The sequence below is a fragment of the Vipera ursinii genome, assembly GCF_947247035.1.
Source record: "Vipera ursinii genome assembly, chromosome: 2".
NCBI lineage: Eukaryota > Metazoa > Chordata > Lepidosauria > Squamata > Viperidae > Vipera > Vipera ursinii.
The window spans coordinates 153,870,207-153,892,319 of NC_139513.1; the positions used below are offsets into that span (position 1 = coordinate 153,870,207).

The following is a 22,113-nucleotide window of genomic DNA, read 5'->3' on the forward strand; positions in this document are numbered from 1 at the left end:
ATAGGAAAAGTTGTGGGATAGAAATATTAGATTAACTAAAGCTGTATTATATAAAGAAAATTTGTATAAAATGGCACATGACACCAGGGAGACTAGTGAAAATGTTTAAAAATATTTCAAATGTTTGTTGGAAATGCGGCCAAAGACCAGGTACCTATTATCATCTCTGGTGGACATGTTCTAAAGCTAAAAGGTTTTGGCTTAATGCATTTATGGTTGGAGAAGATGGTTAAAAATCAAATAGAACTTAAACCAGAATTGTTTTTGTTAGGAATGATAGATCCCAATTATGATAAAGAGACTGGGTATTTAATATTACATGTATTAACAGCAGCAAGAATTATGTACAGTATGTCCAATACTGGAAAAATAAGAGTTTACCAACTGAAGAAATGCTTATCAAGAAAATATTAGACTGTGCAGAAATGGATAGATTTAGAGATTAAAGAAAAAGAGCATTAAGTCTTCTATAGAACCTGGAATAAATTTTATCAATGGCTAGATAAACAAATTAGAGAGAAAGGAATGATACTTATTTTTTGACCTTATTTTACTAAGAAAAATATTATAGATTGAAAATTTAACATTGTTTACTATAATTTGCTATATCTATTATTGTTATCAATTATTATTCTTACTACTTCTATTGATGTATATCAACCCAGACAATATGCTATTTGCTAAATATTGAATGTAATTGGGGGGAAACCCAACCCCTCCCCCAACTTTCCCGCTATCCCAACCCCACACCCTATCCCCTTATTTTTCTCCCCACTCTTATAAAAACCAATAAATTTACATTAAAAAAAGAAAGACTGGAGTCAGGAAGATGGGATTAGATCCCTAAAATCAACAAAAATCTAAGAGTCATCAGCCAGAGCCCCAGGGAAGCAGGATATGACCCTTGGGACATAATAGGATTAGCCCACCACCATCAGAATACCAGACAGGCACACCAAGATTCAGGTCAGAATATGTGACACAGGAAATACAAAGCCTGAAACAGGAAACAACTCCAAATAAAAGGCTCCAGAGAGTACAAAAACCCACTTCCTACATGTGCTTAGCCCTTTTTCTGCTAGAGCCATATTTCTGTCTGGCTCTCTTCTTCAATAAACTGTAACCTTTTTCCTAAAGCAGTTGCCATGTTGTTTATCCCCGGCTTGGACTGAACCATGATGACACAGGGCACTGGCTGCCAGCAGTGAAGCAAGATAAGAGTCCACAGAATACATGGGGGAACTGGATTTGGTTCTCTTGTGGCTGCGCAAGGATTCCAAACCGATGATGCATTTAACTCTGCTCTTGCCTGCTCACCTCCTACAGCTTTGTTTGGATCTTTTGCTGGTATAGGTAGTCCTCACATCACAACCATTTACTTAGCAACTGTTCAAAGTTGCAACAGCAGTTAAAAAGTGACTTACAACCACTCCTCACACTTACAACTGTCAAATCATACCTAAAGCCACATGTTCAAAACTCAGGTGCAACGATCATATCTACAATATGTAAATTGTATTTACAATAGTTGTAGCATCCCATGGTCATATCAGCTTCCAAAAAGAAAAGTCAATGGGGGAGACCAGATGACCACATAATTTTAATTGTTCAATTAAATCAATGAAATCTCTGTAGGATGATAGCCACCCCATGAGTAGCAAAGAGCAGCACCCCTCCCTTCACCTCCAGGTCAAGCAACAGGTTTTGGTTATGTTGGAAGTTTGGATAAAGGGAGGAATAAGAAAAGTGAAAGCTTGAGAAGTATAAAGCCCCACTGAGTAGAACATTTCATATATATTGGTGGAGAAAGAACTCAATGTATTTATGGCTAATATTTGTCTTTTTATTCGACTCTGGAACAGGATAATTTACTTTATTTGACCTGTACCTGTGCTGTACTGATATGGTAGTTCACTGAACTGATCTAATGGAATCAATCAATTGGTTACCATGACTACACAAGTGAACTCTATTTGATGGTCATTCTGTTATTTGCAGCAGGATATGTAAATAATTACTTGCATTTTAGTTTTTAATATATATAAAGTGATTAAGCCACTCTGGGATGTACAAATCTTATGGTTCTACAAGAAAGCAACATCAATATCCTTTGCTGACTGTTCCATTGTAGATCACTCTAAGGTGGATTGTTGCACAACACCTCATAATATTTTCCAAGGAGAACAGAATTATCTCTCTGAGAAAATATGCTGTGTGGTTTTTTGATTGTTGCTCAGAGGGGTAGGTGGGCAGGTGCCCTCTGATTCTAATCACACTGGAAACCAGATCCTGCCCCTCTACAATGGTAAATCAGAAATAGATAGTGGGTGTGTCTACTCTGAACTTCATGATCCCTTGCCACATGCAGATGTTCTGATCTTATCATCTTAACTGATGTTCAACTTTGGAACAGGATAGGTATTATATTTGACCTGTACCTGGATATAAGGACAGCTAGTTTCTCCATTCTCTCTCATTCTTCCAGGCAGGTTTCAGCTATGTGGCTCCTTCTGCCTGTCCTGGTGGCTGTTCTTTTCCTCCTTTACCGTTGGTACCTGGAAAGACAAACGGTGGAGAACCTGACGGAAAAATATGTCTTCATCACAGGCTGTGATTCTGGCTTTGGGAACCAGCTGGCCAGGCAGCTGGATGCTCAGGGTCTGCGGGTGTTGGCCTCTTGTCTCACTCCAGAAGCGGCAGAACAGCTGGAAAAGGTCACATCGGACCGGTTAAAAACCACTCTGCTGGATGTCACCAGCACCGAGAATGTTGCAGCAGCAACTGAGTGGGTGAAAACCTGCGTGGGGAACAAAGGTGATGTACTCTGTTTATTATCCTGTGTGGAATTTTTATGCGGGAGCAATGCAAAAAAAAATGGGCTTCTTTCAAGCTACCAGGTTTTACCTCTCCAGGAGACATAGTACATTTTCTCATTATGCATTAATTAGTCAAGTGCACATTTAAACCAAACTCTTGATTTGTTAATTATGTACTTGTTTAGTTTGTTTCTTAAGTTGATTTTATACATAGAGGCAGTGGTGGGATTCATATATGAGAACAACCGGTTCTCTGTGTGGATGATGCTTCCGGAAGTCCATCTGTCCCTGGGCAACAAAAAAATTAGCTACTGGTTCTGCCAAACTGATGCGAACTGGCTGAATCCCATTACTGCATAGAGGGTTTTTCCCTAATCATTTGGGCAATAAGAAGAGACATAGAAATAAGAACTCTCTCATGAAAGAAATGTCCTTGAATTTCTGTGGGTTCAGCACACAGAGACAAAAAAAAAGGCTTGAGGGAGTCAAATGGTGGTGACTTATGAAGGTATGAGGCATTGTTTTACCACGGTGATTCAGGCACGTGACTTTTACAGTAATGTTTTAAAAGCAGTCCCCATACCGTCTTTGGAGTCTACAAAGAAAAAAGGTGACAGAGAGCCTCAACGTTCCAGAGAGAATCCACAAGATGTTGAAGGGTTAACACAGACAGATGTGAAAGCTACAGGAGTGGGTCAAATTTCATCACCACGGGAGAAGGCCAGAAATTGGAAGAAGTGTGCTGCTTCTGGAAGAATGAAGCAAACCTGAGGATTTAGTTGCATAATTGCAAGAGATAATAATGTAATAAGGATGCTAGAAGGATTAAGTATTTGGGGATTCATTTTTCACCCTTATAAAATAATTTTATAATATTTTGTGTTGCTTTAGTTTTAAGATGATTATGAAAATTTAATTGGGAAGATTTGTAGTAGTGTTTATTGATATTCTGTAGGTTATGCTTTGTTATTTGGATGGAAAGTTTTAAGCCTGGAAGGTAATGTATGGTATTTTAAGTTGTATAATACATTAGGAGAAGGAAAGGTTGTATAAACTTGGTTTTAGTATGTTAAAGTTTAGTTGGATAGAAGAATAGTTTTATAAAACTGATATAAATTGTTTTATGTGTGATTGAAATTAATTTGTAATACTTTTATGGGCAATATTGGAGTACGTAATAGAATATAAGAATATAAGAATGATGTGATTATATAAAAAAAAATTAAGTTTGGAAGTAATCTATGGTATTTTAATTTGTATAATATATCAGGATAATATGAATTTAAAGCTTAGTTGGGAAGAAGAACAGCCTTAGACAATTGATATAAATTGTTTTATTTGTGATTGTTTTTATTGGGTAGATTGAAAAGTATTATCTTGTTTTTGAATAATTATTGATATGATGTATATATATATATATATGTTTGGAGTTTATCTATATGAGTTAAAGTTCGATAGTCTATATAGTTCAGGATTGTTTGCGTAAGCTAGATTATGATTGTTTGTATTTTTATACCCTGTATTCTGCTCTGGGAAGTGGGGGGGGGAGGGGAAAGGGAGGGTGGGGTTGGGGAGGGTTGGGGAGGGTGGGAGGGAAGGGGGCTGGGGGGGTTTCTTTTTCTTTTTTTTGTTGTTTGTTAAAGATAAAATGTATTCTAAAACTTTTTAATAAAAAAAAGGCTTGAGGGAGTCAAATTCTTTATAACGCTTCTCAAATATTTACAGGATATAGAATGTGGCAGTGGCGTAGCGTGGGTTGTCAGCACCCGGGGCAAGGGAAGTAATTTGCGCCCCCTTGCTCTCGCACTGCACCGCACGCCTGGCACCCCCCTGGCGTAAGAAGAATCGAGCCTCCCGCGATCTCCCGTCCCCCCCCACCCCCCTGAAATTCTCGCCCGCTTTCACAGACTTGTTCTTTTACACCGGCTGCAAGTACCAGGAGCCAAAGGCAGCCTCTCCGAAAGCCTCACACCCAAAGACGCAGGCACGCCCACACCGAGGAACGCCGCCGCTGGCGAGGCTCGCAGACGCCGCCGTTCTTTCTTTCTCGTTCGCGGGAGCGCGCGGCGGCGTGCGCATACAGAGGCGTATATAGATCCAGGGAGCCGCCGAGCCTTCCCCCACCCGGAGAGAGGAGCGTTTCTGTGTCGGCGCAGGCACAGATACCGCTCGCTCGTGAGCAGCCTTGCCCTAGCCCGCCAGTCGCGCCCCCCCCGATGTTGCGCCCGGTGCGGCCGGCCCCCCCTGCACCCCCCACGCTACGCCACTGGAATGTGGTACTTAAGAGCTTAGGACTTAAGACAAGATATACAGAATCCATAGACTACAGAATTTGCTAAACTCACATTCAGAATTAGCCCAGCAGTATTCTTAAAGGGAATGCTGGATAATATAGTATAAATAGATAATATAGGTGACTGATAATGAGCAGGTTCTGTCTCCAACTAATCCTGCAAGTGGAATAGAGGTGGTGACAGGAGCTGGAAGTAGCCAGGGAAGGCAATAGACACACTAAAGAAGCATGTATATACTAATAACAATCATCCCTACAGACCCTCGTACATCAAAACCATGTACACCTCAAGGTGGATCTAAATCACCACAATGCCTTGCACAAATGGTCATAAAAGTGCAGAATAATAAGAATAAGAATAAGAACAACAACAACAACAACAATAATGTTGGAAGGTCATCTTCGAGGTCATCTAGTCCAACCCCCTGCTCAGGCAGGAAACCCTATACCATTTCAAACAAATGGCTGTCCAATCTCTTCTTTAAAACTTCCAGTGTTGGAGCATTCACAGCTTCTGGAGGCAGGTTGTTCCACTGATTAATTGTTCTAACTGTCAGGAAATTTCTCCTTAGTTCTAGGTTGCTTCTCTCCTTGATTAGTTTCCATCTGTTGCTTCTTGTCCTGCCTTCATGTGCTTTGGAGAATAGCTTGACTCCCTCTTCTTTGTGGCAGCCCCTGAGATATTGGAACACTGCTATCATGTCACCCCTCGCCCTTCTCTTCATTAAATTAGACATACCCAATTTCAGCAATTTCAGCAATTTACATTTTTTAATGTAAATTTATTGGTTTTTCTTATATGTTTTAGCCCCCAGTCTCCTGATCATCTTTGTTGCTCTTCTCTGTACTCTTTCTAGAGTCTCAACATCTTTTTTACATCATGGTGACCAAAACTGGATGCAGTATTCCAAATGTAGCCTTACCAAGGAATTGTAAAGAGGTATTAATACTTCACATGATCTTGATTCTATCCCTCTGTTAATGCACCCTAGCACTGTCTTGGCTTTTTTGGCAGCTGGAGCACACTGCTGGCTCATATTTAAGTGATTGTCCACTAGGACTCCAAGATCCCTTTCACATTTACTACTATTGAGCAAGGTACCATCTATACAATACCTGAACATTTGGTTTTTCTTACCTAAATGTAGAACCTTACTTTTTTCACCATTGAATTTCGTTTTGTTAGATAGCGCCCAGTCTTCACGTCTGTCAAGATCCTGTATCGTAAGTCTGTCTTCTGGAGTGTTGGCTATTCCTGCCAGCTTGGTGTTGTCTGCAAATTTGATGAGTTCCCCATCTATCCCCTCATCCAAATTGTTGATGAAGATGTTGAAGAGCACCGGGCCCAGAACAGAGCCCTGGGGCAACCCACTGCATACTTCCTTCCATGTAGATGCACTTCCATTGAGGACCACATGCTGAGTACGGCCGGTCAGCCAGCTCCGAATCTATTTGGTGGTGATGCTGCCTAACCCACATTTTTCTATCTTATCAAATAGGCTTGCCCAGAGGAATCCTACTGCTCACATACAAGCTAAGATGCTGCACACAAGAAGGGAATATAAAAAAAAAACTATAACATTAAAGAAAAAAAGTTTTGCCATTTCAATCTGTTCAGAACTTGAGTTGGCTGCCAGAAGTCATATCTCAGTAATATTTTGGCACTCTGTAGCAGGTATTCTGAAGGAAGGGAGATTTGTGTTCGACATACCAATCTCTGCTGATAATATAGCTTCATGAGACTGGCCCTGTCTTAATCTTCTCAGAGGGCATAAATATAACTAGAACAAGAAAAAGAATAGCCACAAAAATTCCAGCAGAATCAGTGCAAAATATGAAGGACAGCCATTTGTGAAAATGCATTATCCAAGCAGATGCAGAAATCATGCATCCCATCTCACTTGCTGTCAAGCTAAAATGATCTTGGAGGTTTTTATATATTTCAATTTTATTCTGCAGAATAAGATCACTTGGAAATTATTCCGAAAACAAGCCACCACGAACAAATGTTTATACACAAGGTCACAAATACCAAGCAAACATCAGGTAGTTTTAGAAATTAGAAACAACGAGCAGATATTTCGCCAACAAGCATTTCTTATCAATAAAACAATTTTGAAGGGATGCTGCCAGAGTAGAAAATTCGTAGGAGAGTTAATGCCTTCCTTCATATTTCACAGAGCTCCAATTATTTGCCTTTATTACTTTATGAGAGGGTCTGTGTGATGGCTCAGTGGTTAAAGATGCTAAACTTGTCAGCTGGAAAACTGACAACCCAGGGATGAGACCCAAGTGCCATGAGACAGGGTGAGCTCCTGTTCATGCCCCAGCTCCTGCTCACTAGCACTTCAAAAGCATGCAAATGTGAGTAGATAAATAGGTACCACTTTGATGGGAAGGTAATAGCATTCTCTGTGCCTCGGCATATAGTCATGCTAACCACATTACTATGGAAGTATCTTTGGACAAGGCTGGCTCCCTCAGCTAGGAAATGGAGATGACCACTGATCCCCAAGAGTCGGACATGACTGGACAGGGGCAACCTTTACTTTTATTACTTTATATTATAAGTAGCTCAAAGCACTTAACAAGTGTAGCAAGAAAGGTCGTAAAATTGGGCAAAACTTACTTAACAAATGTCTAACTTAGCAAGAGAGGTTGGCTTCAATTGTGGTCATAAGAAATGGACTACCTGTATTACTTCCTCCTCCTATTTTCCCCACAAAAATAAACTTGTGAGGTAGGTTGGGCTGAGAGAATAACTGGCCCAAGCTCACTCAGCCACCTTTTGTGCCTAAGGTAGGACTACAACTCTCAGCGTCTTGGTTTCTAGGCCAGAGGAAATTGGGGTTCCAGCTAAGATTATTCAAAGACAAAATTATGAAGATTTTCCTGAATCCACTTTTTTTTCCCCTCACAGGACTTTGGGGGTTAGTAAATAATGCAGGCATTGGTTATCCAGTTGCTCCCAATGAGTGCCTGAGGAAGGAGGACTTCGCCAAGGGGCTGGAAGTCAACTTGCTTGGGCTGATTGACGTGACACTCCACATGCTACCCCTGGTGAGGAGAGCCAGAGGGAGAGTGGTCAACTTGTCTAGTGTTCTGGGAAGACTGACAATCAGCGGAGGTGGGTATTCCCTCTCCAAGTTTGCTGTGGAAGCCTTCTCAGACACTCTGAGGTAAATGTAAACTTAATAGCTATTTTTTCATGTTTAGCAGCAAATTATTTTTCCCTGTTACATTTGAAGCAGCAAGGCACTTAGTCCTTCTGGCTTACATTTAGTGGGAACATGTTTGAGATAGACATTTGGCCTGCCTGTGCCAATCCTGCAGCTTTCAAAATGTTCATGCAGTTGCATGTGCACAGGTAAGAGTAAGATTTACAATAGATGATAGAACACTGAATACACAATAACAACCCAATCAGGAGAGTTGGGAGAACAGAGAGAGACTAACCCAAGGTCACTCAGCCAGCTTTCATGCTTATGGGAGGACTAAACCTCAGAGCCTCTCCATTTTTATCCAGTTACCTTAACCATTATGCCAAATAAAAATATAATGGCTAAAATATATACACTTTTCATGAAATTTGAAATGGAAGAAAACAAGTGAAACCATACATGATAAAATGGGCTAGGATCATTGGAAATAATTGATGCAATTTTGGCATATAACTCCAGAAAAATTATCTAAAATATGTCTAAAGATACTTCAAATCTATGTTGGAAATGTGGGCAACACAAAGGGTCATTTTATCATACTGGTGGGCTTGCAAAAATTTATTTATTTATTTATTTTATTTATTTGATTTATATACCGCCCTTCTCCCGAAGGACTCAGGGCGGTGTACAGGGCAATAAAAATAAGAATACAGGATACAAGATTTAAAGTTAAATGATTGTGCCCAATGTGGTAAGTTAGTTAAAATAATGTTAAAACCCCAAACCCATCAGGCCAGGCCGGCTTGTTCGAATAGATAAGTTTTTAGATCATGCCGGAAGGAGCGAAGGTCGGGGGCCATCCGTAGTTCAGCCGGTAAGCGGTTCCAAAGGATTGGTGCACCCACCGAGAATGCTCTCCCCCTGGGGGTCACCGGCCGACATTCTCTGACCGGTGGTACCCTGAGGAGGACCTCTCTGTGGGAGCGTACAGGACGGAGGGAAGTTGACGCCGGCAGTAGGTGCTCCCGTAGGTAATCCGGACCCATGCCATGTAGGGCTTTGTATGTCATCACCAGCACCTTGAATTTCACTCGGAAGGCAACTGGAAGCCAATGCAGCTCACGGAGCAGAGGTGTAACATGGGAGTATCGGGAGACCCCCAAAAGAACTCGCGCAGCTGTATTCTGTACCAGCTGAAGCTTCTGAGTGGTCCTCAAGGGCAGCCCCATGTAGAGAGCATTGCAGTAGTCTAAACGAGAGGTCACAAGTGCATGGGTGACTGTATGCAAGGCATCCAGGTCCAGATAGGGTCGCAACTGGCGCACCAGATGAACTTGGGTGAAGGCCCCTCTAGTCACAGCTCCTATATGATCTTCTAAGGAGAGCTGTGAATCTAAGAGGACACCCAAATTGCGAGCCTTATCTACAGGGGGTAGTAATTCACCCCCAATAGTAAGAGATGGGATAATCTGAATATCCTGACATGCCGGTATGTACAGCCATTCAGTCTTGTCCGGGTTGAGTTGAAGCCTGTTCCTCCCCATCCAGACCCGGACCGCTTCCAGGCAACGGGACATCACGTCGAGGGTATCACTGGGGTGGTTTGGGGTCGAGATGAAAAGTTGGGTATCATCAGCATACTGATGATATCCCACTCCAAAACCACGGATGATCTCGCCTAGCGGCTTCATATAGATGTTAAATAGGAGAGGGGAGAGGTCCGACCCCTGAGGAACTCCATAAACGAGAGGTCTCGGGGTCGATCTCTGCCCACCTGCCAACACCGACTGTGAATGTTCCAGAAGGTAGGAGGAGAACCACTGAAAAACAGTGCCTCCCACTCCCAACCTCCTGAGACGCCGCAGTAAGATACCATGGTCGATGGTATCAAAAGCCGCTGAGAGGTCTAATAGGACTAGGACAAAGGAACAACCCCTGTCCCGAGCTCGCCAGAGATCATTCATCAGAGCGACCAATGCCGTCTCCGTGCTGTGTCCGGGCCTGAAACCCGATTGGTACAGGTCTAGATAATCAGCATCTTCTAGGAACAGAGGCAGTGGCGTAGCGTGGGTTGTCAGCACCCGGGGCAAGGCAACCGGAAGTGTAAATAGAGGGGCGGGCGGGCAGTGACGTCACGGCACTGCTGAAAAGACGCGCCCCGCAGCGGCGTAGACTTTCCAAGAAGAGTCGCGCGCATGCGGGATGCTTCCGGGTCCCTCTCGAGGGCGGCTGGGCGGGGCTCCGACCTGCAAGAGCCGCTGCATTCAAGCTCGCACGTGAGCCCCGCTAAATAAAGCCACGCATGCGCACGAAGCTAGGCCGGCCGGCCAGCGGGTCCGTCTTCGCTCGGCCAAACCTGCCAGGGCGCCTGCGGGGCGCTTGCGGTTGGCCTGAGCCTGGGCGGAGAGTTGGCCACTTCTATTTATTTTATTCAGTTTATGTGGCCCATCTCACCTGCCGGACTCATTTCGCTTTGCAAGAAAGAGCAGCTCGAGAGCGGAGCCAAGCCAACTCTGTGCAGCCCTTGGGGCTCCCTGAGCAGCTCAGTGCGAGCGCGCCCCCCCAGATGTTGCACCCGGTGCGGCCGGCCCCCCCTGCACCCCCCACGCTACGCCACTGAACAGAGGAAGTTGATGCGCCACTACGCTCTCAACAACCTTCGCATGAAAGCGAAGGTTGGAGACCGGGTGAAAGTTGTTTAAAACAGCTGGGTCCAGGACAGGCTTTTTGAGGAGGGGTCTCACCACCGCTTCTTTCAAGGCGGTGGGAAAACTGCCCTCTTTCAATGAAGCAGTTATCACTGCATGGATCCAGCTTCGTGTCCCATCCCGAGCCGCATAAACCAGCCAGGGGGGGCATGGGTCCAATAAGGACGTAGTGGAGCTCAGTTTCCTCATGATCTTGTCTACCTCGTCCAGAGTCACAGGATCGAACTCTTCCCAGATAACATCAACAAGACTGTCCATGTTCTCATCGTCAGATTCTGCCCAGTCGGAATCCAAACCGGTCGAGATCCGATTTTGTCCAGCAAATGTTGGCTAAATTCCTCGGCACGACCCTGTAAGGGATCCTCCTTCACCTCTTGATTAAGGAGGGAGCGGGTCACCCTAAACAGGGCGGTCGGGCGATTATCTGCGGACGCGATAAGGGTAGCAAAGTAATTAGACCTTGCCCTCCTCAACGCCATGAGATAAGACCTCGTAAAGGACCTTAGTCGTGATCGGTCGGATTCGGATCAGCTGGATCTCCAACAGCTCTCTAGGCCCCATCTCCGACGTTTCATCTCCCGGAGCTCCGTAGAAAACCATGGAGCCCACTTGGATCTGCATCAGGTCAGGAGCCACATGGGTACAACTCGGTTGAGTGCTTCCGTGGCTGCCTTTTCCCAGGCTTCCACCATGGCATCGCCCGAGCTATGAGCAAAGGAGGCAGGTGGGGACCCAAGCGCTGTTTGGAACCGCTCAGGCAAAAATGCCTGAACATTTTGAGTTCAAATACACACAAAGATACAAAGAATTTTAAAGATCAATATTCAATTGAAACTAGAACTGGTGTCATGGTTCCAATAGATGAAACCAATGAAAAAAACTTCAAGGCAAAGAATTCTTCCTTAAAGAACATTTTATTGAGGAAACAAAGTATCGGCACTTACATAGTTGAACCCAAAACTAAAGTTCCCTCCCCTGGATACAAAGCAACAAGTTCCCACCCCAGAAAGACTGTCATAAATCACATTCACCAATTAATCCAAAACGCGGCTGTCTTCCCAACTTAGCCCACCAAAACTTTATCTAACACAGGTCTTGAGTTCACCCACAGCTGCAATTGTTATGGCTAACTGAAAATGCTCAAACATTTCCCCCTACCCCACTTCTACATCTAAAATCCCAGAAAGCAGAAAGAAGCACAATGAAAGGAAAAGGTAAAATGGCTACAGTTTTCTCAATTGTCGCAACGCTGACAACTGGATAGAGCAGAGCTCCCCAACCTTTGCGGCTTGGCGGCCCAGAAGGAAAGGGAGGAGCAGGGAAATGTGCGTGCAGGCGCCCTGGGTGCTCATGCGCAAACGGGCTGCTAGCGCCTGCTTGACACCAGCAGTGGTGCTAGCATCCTTATGCATATGTAAATGGGGCCGTTAGCACTGGTGCAGCAGTGCTACCACAATTGGAGGGGTGAGCTCACCAGCTAATCCCAGGGCCTGGTGGCCAAGAAGCCATGGCCCAGTACCGGGCCTTGTACCATAGGTTGGGGAACCCTGGGATAGACAATTAGAAAAGAGTTGTGGAACATTGTTTCATATGGGATAACTGCTGTAATTTTTTATGTGCAGAAAAAGGAAAAGACTGAAATACCCACAATGGAGTTCAAGGGAGAGTGTATATTGCTTCAACCTCCTATTTCTCCAACAAAAATAACTTCCTGAGTTAGGCTGACTGAGAAAGAGTAAGCAAATCCAGTCACCCAAGGAGTGTTTGTGACTGGAGTAAAGTAAATGTTAGTCTCCCTGCTCCTAGTCCAAGACCTTAATCCCTCGACCCCTCTGGCTGTCTTTATGCAAAAGTCATCCTTTTATCCCAATACAGGCGAGAGCTTTCTCCTTTCGGAGTCAGAGTCAGCATTATTGAGCCCGGGGGCTTTGCCACAAACATGCTCAATAACCTAGAACAGCACTTACAGGGTGTGTTCAGCCAAATGCCTCCACACGTCAAAGAATATTATGGACAGCCATACCTGGATGCTTGTAAGTAAAAGGGGAACCCTAGAAAGACTTTTGTCTATGTATGAGTTATTGAGAACCAGCAGAGGCAGGAATCACAAAGGTAACCAAAGCCAACAAAGACATATGGCTACTTGAAATAAATCAGCAACACTTGCCCTTCATGTCCTCATTTGGAATGAAGATGCTAACTAGTCAAGTTATTTTCTCACACCAGATAGAAAATCCCATGTTTCTCCATCTTGGGGTAATACAAATAAAATAACACAATAAATAACCGATGAATGGCTTGACAATAATGACACTTTCAAGATGCTTAATTCATTCTGCTTGAAGTGACTCAGTTGACCTCATGACAGGCCCTGGCTTTGAGTTGAGAGTCCCTACCAATCCAAAGCCATTCCACTTTTGAAGCATCATATTTTCAGTATTCTCTTTGGGCTGAGAACTGAAGAAAACCTTTTATATTGCTCTTCATTGTTCACATGCAACAAGGGTACTTGACACCTTATCTCCCACTATGCCTTTCTCCCATGGAATACTCATATTTTTCTATATAAAAAATAGCATAGAAGCTACTATAGAAAGATAATCCATTGACTGATTTTTGCTTCTTATTTCTTAGATCTCAAATATGCCTGCTATATCAGTAAGATGGGCAGCAAGAACCTCTGCTTGGTCACCAATTGCATAGAACAAGCTTTGACGTCTTGCTATCCTCGTACCCGTTACTCTGCCGGCTGGGATGCAAAATTCTTCTTACTGCCTGCCTCTTATTTGCCAACTGCAATAATAGATTACATATTTCGGATTAGTCTTCCAAAGCCAGCACAAGCACTTTAGATTCCATTGTAGAAAATGTATTACAGTCGTCCAAATGCGCAAACAAATTGGTTTCAGTTATAGTGAAAACTGGTAAGACCATTTCACCAATGCAACAATAATCCATATTTTCAGCCCCATTGTTTAAGAACTGAAAAGTCTTCAAGGAAAGATTTGCAAAAAAAAAATTGTTTCTTTGTTTATTCCACTTCAAACAAAGGAATATTTAATATGCTTTCATTTGGACTTCTGGACGGAGTGCAGGAGTTGGAATAGATGGCCTAAATGGCCCGTGTGATTCTAGGAAGGGAGGTACCTTTGCAATAATATTCCAGACTGTGTTACATCATCAGCAAGGCCAGGAACCACCTGAGAAAGCTTTTGTCCAGAAGCCTAGTGGGGTGTAGTGACATAATCTTTGAGCTTAGCAAGGAAGAAAGCACGGGCCAGGCAGAGGCTGCAGGACAGCAGTTCAGTGGCTAAATGAGTCTGCCAAACCATTTGGGCTGCAGTCAGTTTTACAGTTCTGAATGACTTTGGCAAAAAAAAAATTCTCTTGACCACACAGTATTGACTTTTTAGTACCTGAAATATAGTTTTTGCAGTACTGTTGCACTGGCTAAGCAGCATGGGTTTTCTTGTATTTTAAATTTTCCTTTCTCAAATGTATTGCCAATCATTTGCCACAAGCCTTAACCTTCAAGAAAAGCCTCCTTTTTAGGAACCATAACTGGCAGGAAAGCATTCCATACATTGTAGACAAAAGTTTCCTTTTGGTCTATTTTCAAGCCTTTGTGAACAAAGCAAATATTCAAGCCCAATTCCGGAAAGCACTGAGAACGTCTCTTACCCTTACCCCTTCTCACATTTTTCCCTTGCAAATGTTCCTTTTATTTTTATTCAGAATGCAATGCTCTTTTCAATCCTCAGTGCTCACATATTAATTCTTATGATGTAACTGTAATACTCTAATAAATGATTTTAAGTGATCTTCCAACTTGATAGCTTAAATGGAGAGCTCCATTCTAAACTTGGCAAAAAACCCAAAACACCCTGTGTCTGCATAAAACTTGCAGCCCTCATTTACTCATTCCAATTTTACACAATCATTTCAATTTCCAGTCACTGAAGTCCCTAACTTTGCTCCATGGGAGTGAGTGACAAACAGATATTACACAGGTTGAGGCTGCCTTTAAATAATGTTCAGAAAATCCTGATTGGATTACTGCAATGTACTCTACATGGGGTTGCCCATAAAAACCATCCATAAATTACAACTCTTGCAGAATAAGCCACACACTCACAATTCTGCCTCCATCACCCCTTTACAGTTTATCCAAGTTATATTATTTTTTTTATTTTTTTATTTTAATTCCATTTATATCCCGCCCTTCTCCGAAGACTCAGGGCGGCTTACAAGCTTAGCAGTAGCCTTCATTCTATGTATATGCCTGCTTATTAGGGCTTTCACACACACACACCCAAGCGGCATTATTACAAAGTCAGCTTAATTGCCCCCAACAATCTGGGTCCTCATTTTACCTACCTCGGAAGGATGGAAGGCTGAGTCAACCTTGAGCCTGGTGGGACGCGAACCTGCACTAATTGCAGGCAGCTGGTGTTACTTAAGGAGGCATTAGCCCACTGCTCCACCAAGGCTGCTCAGGCAATATTGCTATTGCCTGAGCTACACTGGTTCTCTCTTGCTTCTAGGAGCAATTCAAGATGCTGCTTATCATTTTAATGTCATGGTTCCAACAGACAGAGAGGAATAAAGTAGAGCTCTGAGGCGTGCAAATTCCTCAAAGAATGTGTTTATTGGTTACAAAGTATCGGCACAGTCAAAAGTGAAACCAAGTGTGAATTCCCCATAACAATCCCTCAGTTACAAAGTATAAAGTTCCCACCCCAAAAATTATGTAATTGACTACATTCCCCAATAAATGCAATTGGTGGGCTTTCTTATACAACACCCAGTCCATGGTCGCGGGAGCAACAGATGACCCTGGTTACCATGGGACAGCTGATTGTTTTGACTTGAGAAGTCCCCTCCCTCCGTTCCATGTGGCAACCTCAAATGAGGGGAGAAAAATGGCTGCAGCCAGGCTCATTTGCAGAGTTGACACTTTAAACTATACACGGCACAGGACTAGATTATTGTGGGACCGTCTCTGCCCAAGAATATCTGACTGTCCCATTAGGACAGTTAGGATGGTGGCACTCCAAATCCCTTCCCTTTAATGCTCTAATCTGACCTCAGAGGGACTCCATCTCTGTAGCCATCCCAGGTTTCAGAACAGACACCTATCTGAGGTTTGGGGATTCCTACCCTATTAGTCTTCTGGAAGGCCATGAAGATCTGGCTCTTTCCCCAAGCATTGAGATAGGAAGTGGGTTGAATCAGGCGCTTAATGGTTTGGTTTGGTGCTTGGTTCTATTCTATCGTTTTTATCAATTGTTGTGAATGACTTAGGAACACTATGTGAGATAGGCCACCATTTAAGTTCTTTAAATAAATAATATAAATACACTACTGGCACCCTAAGAATATCTTACAGCTGTCTCAATAAGAAGATAGCCATAAGATATTCTTAATTGGAAGGATGAATAATCACAATAGAATACTAAATAAAATCAGAAACATCTCATAGGGATGAGTTTCGTCCTGGGCCAGTTTGGGAATATAAAACTAACTCAAGCTTGGCAAACCTTCATGATTCATATGAGATGTATATTTCATAATTGCCTAAGTCTTTATCATTTTGGGAATCAGTTCTTGCAGAATATCTGTTTATTGGTTTCCATTGCAGCTTGCCAGAAGACACACCTACCATGCACCAAAAGACAAGTTGTGATTTTAGGAATCATTTTGTTCCTCTTCTTTCCTATAAGTTTTCTGCAATCATTGCTTATTTCCCAGTTACTTCATTTCTGCAGAGGTCATGAATCACTGCCTGTTTTTGGAAAGTTCTAGGTCTCTGGATACTGCAGGAATTCTTAACCAATAGAGCTAGCTGAGGTTTCCAAAATGGCTTGATCAGCAACTTAAGCATACCTACACTTAGCTTTCTGCCTGATGATCAGTATCTCACATTGGGCCAGCTTCTGATTTCACCTGAAATTAGGCCATTTACTAAATTGCATCCCCATGTTCTTTGGATAGATTTGTTCTTTGTTTGTCTTCTTGCTTTTTTTTCTCTTTTCTTCTCTCCCTTGATGGCTTGTTGAGTTAACTCACTACAGATGGAATCCATAATATTTACAACATTTTTGTACTGGCGCCCATACATTCCCCCCAGATGTCTGTGAACCTCCAACCCTCATGGATTTTACAAGATCATTAAAGACACTTTTATTTCACCAGGTCTTTGATGCCAGCTAAATCTTTATTGGCACTCACCTGAGAAAGATAATTTATTGTCATTATTTTTTTATTATTTTGTTTTATTCTTCTGTTGCCTATTGAATTTTAATTGTTGTACCCACTCAGTGGAACTGCATTGTCTATAAAAACTGTAAATAACCAAATAACTCAGGTCATTCTCACATACCATTACAGGACCCATCTATCTGTCATCCCCATGGAACTTTTGGTTAACCAGGATAGGCATGAGTGTAATATACAAGTGGCAAAGCTCAGCCACACAATATCCTTGTCAACTTCGAGAGGAATAACTAGATTGAACCAGGCCAAAATAACCACATAAGACTTAGCCACAAAACCAGTACAACCTGAGTCAAACACTGAGAGGATCTGAGCAAATGTTTGGCAGATGCTTTGCCTAATCCTCAGAACATCCTGCAAATTTCAGTGTGACTGTTTCTTATTTAAAAGGGGTAAGTCTCCTGAGATGGGATGGTCAGGCAATTGTCAGTGGATGCAAAAAGTATGTTTCATCACCTCAGGCATAAGAAACCAGGGCCATGCCATAGTTGATGAAATGGACCTTTTTATTGCTGCAATGCCTACTGATTCTCACCAGACTGATTTCATTCTCTTAGAAACAGTCAGATAAGACTTCAGGGACTCTGTGGGAGGTAAGGCCTGCACTCCTCTAGCTGTGCAAGGACTCTAAATACATCCCACTCTTCACATCTCGCCTCACTTCAGCTGGAGATTCCACCATGTCACCCTTATTACCAACATGTAGCCCTTAATATGAGTTCTTCATCTGTGCTTGGTCAGACTCGCTCTTTGACTTCCTCCTGTAGTGCTCTAGGTATCTCTTATACTACTTCATCTCCTGTAGTCTTTCCAAAAATGAGAGGACCCTCTGGGATCCATGTACGTGGAGAATCCACATAGGTGTATCTCAGTCCAAGGCTGCTATTTGCTCATTCCAAGCAGCGGCTAAAACGTCAGCCAAACTTAACTTATTCATGTGTTACTAATTTAACAACTGCAGTGATTCACTTAACAACTGTGGCAAGAATGGTCTTAAAATGGGGAAAAACTCACTGAAAAAACAACTTTCTCAGCAATAGAAATTTAATCTGAAACATTTTGAGGCTTTTCAATGTATTTTTTAAAAAATTTTTAACAACTATCTTCTCTTGCAGCCATCCTCATATCAGGCTACCAAAATGTAAACACACACAAATACACATATAGAAATGCATGAACAGCATGTGTGGGTAAGGGAAGATACTAGTAAGTTATTTGCCATTTTTGCGAAGAAAAGGTAAAAGGATATTCATTAATTAACGGACCATTGGAAGTTCAGAGGCAGAATATCGGTAACTGAATAGGTTTAGAAGAGAAATTTCAAAAACAACGATTAGCTTGCATTCTCTGACCTTGGCTACTTTGGATGAAGAAAGTGAGAGCTACAATTAGCTGAAGATATTCTCAGCAGGCTGCAGACCAGACACACACACAAAGCTATGGATGCCACTATGCTTAAAGCATTGGAGATCTGCAAATGGTGAAGATAAGGGGGTCTTGTGAAAGACTGACACTGACATACGTTCAACTGAATGTGTTGGCCAAATGTGGCAATTGGAATAGACTTCCTTCCTCCCAGCTTTTCCACCCCATTCCTTTTACAGAGCCTGAGCAGGTTTAGGATAAGAATGAGTCAGCACAAAATCTGCAATGGAAGTAGGCAAATAAGAAAGAGGAACAAAGATCCACCGGGAATCCCAGCCAGCAGAATAGCGTGTATGGGGGTATTTGGATATCAAAGCATGCTCCATACAGTCAGTCACCTTGTAGAGATCTGTGCAGCAACGAGTTGCCAGTTGGTCTTTGAACATCTCACAAACTGTTTTGAGAGAGAAATAGAAAGAGAGAGAGGAGAGAAAAAGAGAAGAGAGAGAGAGAAAGAGAGAAAGTGGAAGGAAAAGAAAGGAAGTCAGTATGGAGATGTGGGGTCCAAAATACTAAAGAGAATATAAATAAATAAAACATCCTCCACAATACTATGTGAATGAAACAGTAATAGCTTTTAACTTTAAGGACAACTTTCTCTGACTCTCAAACAATTCTAAGATGGGAAAAGTCAGTCTCTCCCCAGAGTTATTACAAAAATCAAAGCACAGGTAAGCTCCATGAGCTCTGTTATTACAGCTCAGCATGGAAAAGCAGAAGTCCAGCCTATGAGTGTTCCAATTGGTGCCTTGAGATCATGGGTTAGGACACCGAGAAATTCAAAGACATTCTTCGCTGACTTTCCCAGGCTGCATTACTTCCTCATCCAATAGCCCAGAAGAATTTGCCTCACCTGCAGCTTTATAAAATATCTGGAAATTAAGACTATTTAAAAACTCGCCTCCAGATTTCAACCCATTTATTCACTTTGGCCACCATGATGTCTGGCACCTCTGTCCTGAACTGAGTGAACATGGCCTCTGATCGGTGGATTCCTGTACTTCTTCCCCCAAGCGCACACCTAAGTGCCAATTGCTTTCCATGCTGTGGGCAGGACACTTCTTTTTATAACCAGAGGAAAAATGGACAAGCTTAGATCAAAGATGTTGATACAGCTGAGCACTGACACCCAACCAAGAGGTCCAAAAAATGGACTTCAGGGCATGTGACAAAAGGGTGGCCTTCAATTGAAGCTGAGCAACAGTCCCTTCCAGCTTCTGATTCCTGGTAAGATTCTCCCAATTAGCCTGCAAGCCCACATAAAGACTCACATGCGTCAAAGTAAGGCTGGCCATAGCTTTCTTTGATTTCCTTTGGGACTTTGATCCATTGTTGCTCCAGGGTCTTAAGACTGTTTGGGATATCAGTCATGGATGTGCGGAAATAGCCTGGCTCGATTATGGCTACTTTCACCCCAAATGAGTGGATCTCACGCCTAGAAAGAAATTATCAGTTCAAAGTCACTACCTGGGGGTGCTGCTTTTTCCTCTGCAGAGCAGGAGAGATTTCAAGAAATATGATCATTTTCAATCTGGTGAGAAAATACCATTTCTACATCAATCCTGCCATGGAAATTTAAGCAATTCTTATCTTTTGTTTCACTTGATTATTAATTCTTCTATTTCGGCAAGCATGTTCTGAACTAAAGCCACCCATTATACCTTTCTCAGCCTTGCCTATGTGACAGGGTCATTATGGTGATAATACTACTATATTTGCCAGTTTAAGTTCCTGGAGGAACTTAAACATTCAAAAGAAGACAAAATAAATATGTTAACTGTATTGCTAAACTTTTCGAACCAGAAATATTTTAAAAGAATAAACTATTTTCATCAGCAGTTTAACCAAATAATAACTTGGTCCATTTTCCTAAATCAGGTCAGATATAATAGACACACCTTGCAAAGTCCTTGGCTGAGTTCCACTTTCCTCCTCCTCATCTATCTGAACAGGAACATGGAAACATTTACTCCTTCTCAGACACCCACACAAACCTGCTCTTTGAAGTGGCATGAGATTACCTGAGACTGTCAGAGAAAGCCTCTACTCCATACTTTGAGAGAGAGTAGCCACCTCCCATGGTGCTAAGTCGACCCATGATGCTGGACATGTTAACCACTCTTCCCCTGGCCTTCTTCACCAAGGGCAACATATGCAGTGTCACATCAATTAGCCCAATTAGATTGACGTTCAGCACTTTCATATAATCCTCTTTAATCAGCCATTCATTGGGGGATACAGGGTGCACAATTCCAGCATTATTTACCAAGCCCCAGAGTCCTGCAAAGAAAAGACAACAAGTATGTAAAACTTTACACAAGAAAGAGACTGAAAATCTGGCTGCCCAGGCTGAGCAGAGTTGATATTTTTTTTTATTTTTTCTCTTCTCGTCAATGTTTTTAGTTTAACTGGGAGTCCTCAAAAATCTTCTATGTGTGTTCTTTAGGCTAAGGGGAAATTTCCTTGAATAAAATTAAATTAAGAGCCAAAACACCTTGAAATAATGTTTTAATCAGCTACTCATGATCTAGGATTAAATATACCATAAAGAGTTCTTCCTAATATTTCATAAGGAGCTCTTCCTAATAAGTCTTATGAAATATTTAATCTCCAAGGAGACTTTCCTAACCATTTATAATTTGCTCCAGATTATGGAGAAGCCTATTTACAGTTGAGCCACTGTACCTTTATTCCCCACACATTCTTTCACCCATACAGTTGCTGCCTCAATGCTCTCGCTACTGGTGACATCCAGCAAGGTGGTTTTCAACCGGTCCGATGTGAGTCTCTCCAGTTGCTGTGCTCCCTTTTGGGTGAGACAAGCAGCCAACACGCGCAGACCCTTGGCATCCAGTTGTCTGGCCAGCTGGTTTCCAAAACCAGAATCACAGCCAGTGATGAATACGTATTTTTCTCTCAGCTTGTCTACCTGCTGCCTTTCCCGATAGGATCGTATCACAAAGTACAGCAAAATTGCCAATGCCAGGTAGAACCACATGCTTGCTGTATATTAAAACAGGATAAAATTTAAGGTCTTTGGGTTTCCTATTTCGTTTTGTTTTTAAGCCAATTTTTCTGGTCTTTTTTCTTCTATCTGTTGTCTGTCCTTCTGATGTCGATGGGCAACAGTATGTTTCCAGAAGAATTGGTATGGAACATCCAATTCACACATTAATGGTTAACAAAATGATGTTTGCTATAGTTGCTCTGTAGTTCATTGCACTTTCCTTTAGCAAATAAATCTCCTCAGCAGATGAATTCTGTCGATGCAACTTTACCTGGAATAAATCAGTACTTTTGAAAAATTACTAGAGGTGAAAGTTGCTTTTGAGACAGCTATGATCTTGGTGACTGAGAATCTCCACAGACATACTAGAGGTGAATTTTCACTACTCTCCTGCTACAAATGAACTACCATTCCATATCAAGAAATT

At 42.3% G+C, this 22,113-nt stretch overlaps 2 protein-coding genes across 2 annotated transcripts; one reads left to right on the top strand and one right to left on the bottom strand.

The window, feature by feature from the left end:
- Positions 1 to 2,498: 2,498 nt before the first annotated feature.
- LOC310633422 (retinol dehydrogenase 7-like) lies at positions 2,499 to 13,830 on the top strand (the record flags this gene model as incomplete). The annotated part of the gene is made up of 4 exons (XM_083351127.1): positions 2,499 to 2,814; positions 8,030 to 8,288; positions 12,854 to 13,011; positions 13,613 to 13,830. 4 exons carry the CDS (start codon positions 2,499 to 2,501, stop codon positions 13,828 to 13,830), a joined length of 951 nt encoding a protein of 316 aa, XP_083207253.1.
- A 5,022-nt stretch (positions 13,831 to 18,852) lies between these two features.
- Positions 18,853 to 21,677, bottom strand: LOC310633696 (17-beta-hydroxysteroid dehydrogenase type 6-like; the record flags this gene model as incomplete). Its single annotated transcript, XM_083351553.1, has 4 exons — positions 18,853 to 19,073; positions 19,951 to 20,114; positions 20,701 to 20,959; positions 21,365 to 21,677. The coding sequence occupies 4 exons, from the start codon at positions 21,675 to 21,677 to the stop codon at positions 18,853 to 18,855; spliced, it is 957 nt and encodes a 318-aa protein (XP_083207679.1).
- Between the last annotated feature and the right edge of the window lie 436 nt (positions 21,678 to 22,113).